Consider the following 7,466-nt stretch of genomic DNA (forward strand, 5'->3'; position numbering starts at 1 on the left):
TTAATTTGATAAAGAGGTAATCTGAAACCTTTTGACGACCACACTGAGTATGTGGAATGAATTCCCAAGCACCGGACTGAGTCATCGGTCTGATAGAATTGGATTAGTTCAAGACACTCGACTCATCTCTCCACCCTCTTGCCTTTTTTTGTCCGGTATTTATGGTTGAGGTAGTGCAGGTAACTCAAAACACCATCAAAGCGTTTTAAATGTTTTTTTCGTACTTAATCACGTCTTTAAGTAGATTATTCTGTGTATATTCTTCCCTCATTTTTTCTCACCAGCTAACCGAAATTTCAGTCAGCGGAGTGGGAACTTACCGTCTGGTATACAAACACGATCCTCTTACCGGTGAAAACGGTCTTTCGCACATCATCACACCCCTAGGTTTATATCGAACCTTCTCCCTCTTCACCAGTCTCGGTGTAGAACGTCTAACTTTCTTTCCATGGGCTCTGGATGCTGGATCCACCAATGCTGCAGCTTTCACCTTTGACTGGGAGACTCGTATTCCACCCTCTGCCGCCTTCCATGGGTACCCTCTTGCCCGTTTTACTTGGCCTTCGGGTCGACGCGTCAATCATTTGTTGGCAAAGCGTCTTATCGTCTACGACAATGTTCAGATCCACTGGGATCGTGAAGAACTAACTGATTCTACCTCTGTGAGCCTCCAGGATGCAATCAACGAGTTCCAGATAGATGAAAAGCGTCAGTTTAGTGCTGGAACACTGGTGACTTATGTCAGAGGTGATTTGAGTCTTGCCGGCACTCGAAGAGTAGATTCTGCTGGTGGAAAACTCCTGGCGTATAGTTATGAATATGAGTATGATCAAAGTTTCTTGGTAGGTGGCATTTTCTCCTGAGTATATTTTGAAGATTTAATGAAAGAATTTATGACTATTGCAAATACTGTTATAGGTATCTGGAATTCGCTCCTGCCTCTTCCAATCTGCTACTGCCTCTCCACTCTGGTGTCAACCATCCCACATCATCTTCAACAGTTGGGTCGGCTATTCCATCAGCCCATTGGGTGTAAATTTCTTCCAAGAAGGGCTTTCAACTACATTAGTTTGGAGTCAAAGTGGTTTGCAATTAAACAGACGCTTTGACAACTCTGAACGTCTATTAATTGTGTCCTTACAACAAGTGAGTTTTCACAGGAACCAGGAATAATTCAGGGGAAAGAAGTTTTTGTAACGTCCGAGTCCTTTTTTAAAACCTTGTGAGATTGGATGGTTTTGGATGAGGCAGGTGTTTTGTGTGGTGGCTATTAAACTGCTATGTTGTGGGCTGTTGGGGGTTGAGATGGGAATTTGCATCATTGCACCCAGTGTCGTCACTAAAAGACGGATAGGCAGACATTCCTCCTTGTTGTCCATCTTGGTTAAGGGTCCCTGGACCCAATTAAAATGCCTGAATCACGATGTGAACACTGGGTATTAGTACGGGTAGTAGCGAAAAAAACGGTGCCTAATATCCCATCGTTTCACGACTGGGAATTGAAAGGCCAGTTTTGAACACCCCTTTTACAATTAAATGAATAGCCTTTTATTGTATTCTAACCTTTAGACCGCTTTTCTGTCGGTAAAAGAGTCAAAGCGCCAGGAAGTAATAATCAACGTCACCTTTGAGTACAGTGGAGATGGCCTTCTACCATCAGACATGAGTTTGGAAACCATTGAAGATGTTCCAATGCGTACTCACTACAGACGGGGTCCTGGAGGCCGTATTGAAGGCATAGACTGTGAGGTGATTGGTTCCAGTCGTCGTCGTCACGTCCAAGTGGTTTACAACGAGGAATCCAGGGTCTCTGACATTCGCCACTATATTTCTGATTCCCAGTTTGCCAAAGCAGGAAATAGTGAGAGTAAACACATCTCTACAAAATTCGTCTACGAACGTGGTCTCCTTGCAGGATTCGGAAACTGGAAGTATGTCTTTGATGAGAACGGTTGCCTTATTGAACGTCGATTGCGGGACTCTAGAAGCATTGAGGATCTATTTGAATACAATAGCAAGGGTCTGCTTCGATGGGTGGAGCGACGGGTTATGCCTTCGTCGGCAGATGAGGCCCAACTGAAGCAGAAGCAACAATCTGTTTCAGATGATCCCCTTTGCAATGGTCTTGAGAGCGCCTGCTACCATCAGGAAATAGGTCTCGTGATGGACTATGCCGTTCAGTTTCTCTACGACGCCGAAGACCGCCTAGTAGTGGTACGAAACACACTGGCAATCAATGATATGATCCAATTCTTCTACGCCCATCCACAGCATCGCAACCGCTTGACATCTTTTTTCCATCATGGGAAAGGAAAGGCGTATTTTCTGACGTATGAGCAAAAAACTGGCCACCTATTTGCCATCGAAGAGGTGGATCTGTCCGTCATTGGTGATTCGAATTCCGAACGGAAGCTGTATATCGTTATTACCGATACAGAAGGTTCACCCATTGCACTCTACGCCGACGAAAAGGTAAAGCTTTTCAACCATTTCAAAATTCTAGCCGCTAAACTAAAGCCGATGAGGTTTTGAAATGACAACTTCGTGATCAACGAAAGCGTATTTTAAAATGATTTTTTCCCAGGAGTCTTTATAAAGGGTAAATAATTTCAAGCATGGCACTGATTTCTCAGAAAAACGACAGTTACGAACTCAAATTATATTTCGATTCTACATTGCTTTTTAAAAATCCCATGTAGTCCGTCAAGACGTATTTTATTAACACCTGTTGTAGTTCCAGGCGCTCTCTTATTTTTTCATGATACTAATCGTCACCAATTATGTGACAAATGAAGATGTTGGTCCCAGATGAAAGTGACATTTTGTATCTGTCCGGTGATCGGATTTCTGATTTAGCTTTCTCTCTTGAATCCACACTTCATAAAGTGTCGGTAGAACGAACAGAGTGAATGTAATTCGAGATTGTCTACTTCAGCAACTGGAATTTATTCGGTCCCAAAACTTCAGATGCCAGCTTCTTGTCATACTTGCCCTTTAGCTTTTGAAGAAGGTGCAATACGTGGTGACAAAACAACACGCATCTGGGAATGCCTTTATTTAGATGATTCGGATTCCGATGATGGTGATGTCAACGACGATGATGATAATAATAACAATGGATCACTCCGAGACGTAAGCCGTATTTTGTGAGGAAGGAAAGGACCCTGCAGTCCTGATCACGTCGGAGAGAATGCTGAGTCTCGATTGGTTGAATTAATTGCAGATAGACGAGTCAATACAAACTATTAATTGTGCTGTTGTGATGAGACTGTCTGTTCGCCCCTACATCAAATAGAAGCGGAGGGTCGTAGAAGTCGCCACGCCAGTGGATGCTGCATGCCTTGCATTGACAGATGACAGCCAATAAGCCGTAGAAACTATCAATTTTTGTCTCATTTTGTCACCTTACGCCGTGCAAAATGTCGTTTGCCAAGGGCTGCTTGGACTGTTTGTCTGCTTGTGGATGGAAATGGATTTTGTATTCCAACATCAAGCGAGGCGATTTTTAAGTGTTTATCTCATACAATCCACTCACTACTCCCCCTTGCCCCCCTTTCCAAGGTACCACATCACCTCCCCACAAAGAACAACTATGCTAGGCTATTTGACTCTACGGAAAAATGTTTTATGAAAATGGCATTCGCAAATAGCTCGTTTCTTTGCGAAAGTGGCGGTAATTACTAGAAACTCTCTGCATTTATGTGATTCTCCTTGTGACAAATGCGCACCAACTTATTTGGTTACATTATCAATAAGCGGGTGAGCAGATGAGTGGTAAAAACGGTCTCTTGTTATAGTTTTGCCCGATTTATGACTTGTAATGAGTTGAGTTATCACTGATCATTTCTGAATGATCCACCATCTACTACAAACCTTTTGGGTATTACTTCATCCCTTAGAGGTGGGCGATGTTTTTTTGTTGGACTGCAAATGCAGTCGTCCACTTGCTGATGGCCGAACAACTACAGATGAAATCTATGCATAATTCTGCAAAAATACACCTTTGTCACAAATAGGCAGGTTAATCAACCGAATACAGTGCAATTTCTCCAGGACAGCGCGTGAAATTATGTCTTATTCCACAAAATTCACCTGCCAGGAGACCTCACCGCACTTTATAATGGATGGAGATGCAGTTGGGGAATAAAACATATAGAAAAGGAGTAGCTTGGGTTTGATTTTATGCTTCTAGAAGCAAGTCTTTTTGTGAAAGGGGTTTTGTAGCATACTTGTGTCTCGCTGGGAAGGCATTCTGGCTTACAATGATTATTTCAGAGGGCAAAGTAGGTCTGAGTGTTATCGTATGCATTGTTGGTCTAAACTAAAGCAATCTTTTTATGACACCATTTGCTGTGATTATGTACCTTGAATTGGTGAATAAAACATGTCACATATTTGTGACGGTAGTGGTGAATGTCTCCAATTACGTAGTGCTGTCTAGTTTATCTGGTAATTTTTTTCCCTTTCTCGAGAAAAAAGTTTTTTAGGTGATTGTATGTTTTTACTTCCTATGTCTGCGTTTGTGGTCATGTTGCCAAATTATCGTTGCCATTAGATAAGATGATTTGGGCGGGCTTCTGAATCAAATTGGTACTAGCCTCACCTAACCTCTCCAGGTGGAAGTGATTTTTAAAGCCTTTTGCCCACTGGCATCTCGTGTACTGACAGTGTGCTTTGTTTCATGAATCATTCTTTGTGGGTTATTATAACCTTATGGATTGATCAATGGGGGCTTCATTGTCTTATCTTTTACTGTGGCTTGAAACTGACCGAAATGCTTGTCAAAGTCTTTCTAGTGCTGGAATTGTGCTGCCCAAGTAAATTAGTCTTTTTAACTACTACTAAACTCGGGACTTTAGGCTCGAAAGAACAAAGGACGTATTTTCCAGCTCTTAGTTAGCATATGGGAAGCAGATTCGACTATTTCGATATGAAACAACTGTCAAGGTACCAAATGGGCGCTAAATAGTCGGAATTGCAAAGCATTTTCCTGTTTGGCTGTGCAGCAATGTGCTGTGGTGTGTTCAACGTTGCCACAAGACGATTCGCCCGCCTCTTGCACTATTTCGGCACAGCAAATTATACGTGAAATAGATCCTTGGGATAGGGCAGGTGTTTCGTACGCTGGCTTTTAAACTACTGAGCGGTGAGCTATGGGCTATGAGCTGCTGAGAGTCGGGGATTGGGGTGGGAATCGAATCATCACAACCCATCACAGTACCGCAAACCGTGTGCTTGAAGCCTCCCGTTGACACCAGCAGATGTCAACAAACTCGGGAAGAAACTTGATTCACAATCACCCATTTTTGGATGCATACAATAGCGTATTTTCCACTCTTACCTGTCATCCATCTTGAATAGGAATGTGTGTACTGACTGATTGACTGAATCACGACATGTGCGGCGATTATCAGATTTGATGCTACCACTGTGATAGCGCCCTTTTCACCCTTATACTCCGTTAAACTAGAAGTCCCGTTTCTGTTTAAGCGTAACCAAAGTCTTCACTTTACAACAGAATTCAAACCGCGCAGAATGCAAATTTATAGTTAAAGTTATGTATCTACAGAGTTTCCGCATTTCACATCTCCATTTCGAGTCCCCTGCCCTTTACTTAACTATCTTTTCGGTCATCATTGTTTCCTTTTTTCACTTAAAGTAATTTTATAAGTCTCTCAGTTGCACTAAAGGATAGAGCGTTACGTATCACACCAAGTAAAATTTTATTTAATCAATCCCGTCAGAAGAACTTCTGTCTTCTTTGATGCTTGATCAGTTGATTGAATGCTGTTATATTCTACCATCAGATTCTCTGGACGGCTGAATACAGTGCAACTGGAGGCCGACGTTTGGTAAATGGTGGATTTCTCAACGCCTCACTTTTGGACGATTTTACTGTTCCTCTTGGATACCGTGGCGCACTTATGGATCTACACACCGGATTCCTGTTCCATACACCCACCTGGCAAGCTTATGATCCCATTGGGGCCACTTTGACAAGCCCCGACTGGCGTCGAGTTGCCACTTCCCGTCTCCAACGGCTCCACAGTCACCCACAAGCTCTAGATCTTCACACTTGGTTCTCTGAAAGCAGTGATTTGGATCCGCTAGCCCGATTGCAGCAAGCGATGCAAGGTCCGGCTTGGTGGTTGCGCGGTCTTGATAGTGGAATTAACCGTCTCTTTTCACATCTTCAAGTAGAAACTGGAGCCGTTTCAGCCTCATCAATGGAGGGAGAGTACAATCACTTACCAACGAAGTGCAATCAAGGCCTAGTAATAACTTCTAGACGACTTCAACAAGCTAGACACATCAACGATCAATTAGAACAACTTGGTATTGTTGATACGACAAGACTGGCATCTAATAAGGCCTTTGGAGCGTGGTTTGATGCAGTCTGTCCAATTGCTAGAATTAAGACTACTCCTCCGGTTTTTGGTGTTAATGTAGGTTGTGGAAGTGGGTGAATAATCACAACCCTTTTAGGTCAGTTTCTCTCTCTCCTCCGATGGAACAATATCTGTTTCTCGAAGTGAAAACAACGTATCTCTCATCAGGATTGCTAGGGTTCTTTTCTCCGGCGCAAAGCTGATGGACTCTTGGTACCTTCCCATACCTTCTCACGGTGGAATGGCAGCTGTCACCTCCTTTGTTCAACTCTTTGTCAAAGTTGCACCATCTCTGAACACTGATCTGCAAACCCTACAACTTCAACGTTCCGCTCTTCTTTCCCAAACTCCAATTCGTTTGGGAGGCAGTGTGTCACCACTTAGTGGAGTTATGGTGAGTTTAGACAACTCTGCAGGTACTGAATTACGCATCAGCTCTGCAGTATCGCCAGGAGTTGAATGGCGGCTTCGATATGAAGAGAACTGGACAGTGGCAAGTGGACGGGTACTTCAGGAGGCCCGAAGTCGAGGTATAGATGGTGCTCAACGGCGAGCAGCCTTAATAGCAGGTAACAGTGTTCGCGGACCACGAACCTCACCAAAACCTTGGCCTCCATGGCTTTCTACTTCAGCAGAAATGCGCCAAATGGAAAGTGAGGGTGGCGTTGTAAAGGGATTCGTCTGGAAGCCGGTTATTCGAGAGCCCAAGAAGGCGGCAGTTCTCACTGAACTCCTGGACGATCCTGCTATGTACCAATTGCGACCAGTGAATGAGAAATCTGTATCAAATGAGAATTGAGATCATTCTGTGTTGCTTTGTCTTTCATCTATCTTTGAAATACGGTCAGAGGAATGCTCTTACCGGGTACACTGTCAATTCCATTTGACCTATTTCTCTCTCCTTACACATGAGCATTAACTGGAACTGATTGTGTCACTCTTTACTTTGCTCTTATTCTCCTTCACTCGCTTTGTGAGTAGCATTTAGGCGTTCTTCAGATGCCTTCTCTCTACACCGTATTGTCCCTCTTGCCTGTAAATATGTTCTCATTACATGTGTCATTATTTCTACTAATA

General features: G+C 43.3%; 1 protein-coding gene across 1 annotated transcript in view; it reads left to right on the forward strand. All coding sequences in view use genetic code 11, as the record gives it.

The window, feature by feature from the left end:
- EGR_08609 (Teneurin-2) overlaps positions 1-7,188 on the forward strand; it is a gene marked incomplete at both ends in the record, with an annotated part of 9,246 nt that extends 2,058 nt beyond the window's left edge. The window contains 4 exons of the mRNA XM_024497858.1: positions 285-842; positions 1,570-2,472; positions 5,808-6,446; positions 6,487-7,188. Of these exons, the coding sequence (XP_024347732.1) occupies positions 285-842; positions 1,570-2,472; positions 5,808-6,446; positions 6,487-7,188 (2,802 nt within the window). The remainder of the gene's footprint in view (positions 1-284; positions 843-1,569; positions 2,473-5,807; positions 6,447-6,486) is intronic.
- Between the last annotated feature and the right edge of the window lie 278 nt (positions 7,189-7,466).

This window comes from Echinococcus granulosus, assembly GCF_000524195.1.
Source record: "Echinococcus granulosus chromosome Unknown EG_S00112, whole genome shotgun sequence".
Taxonomy (NCBI): domain Eukaryota; kingdom Metazoa; phylum Platyhelminthes; class Cestoda; order Cyclophyllidea; family Taeniidae; genus Echinococcus; species Echinococcus granulosus.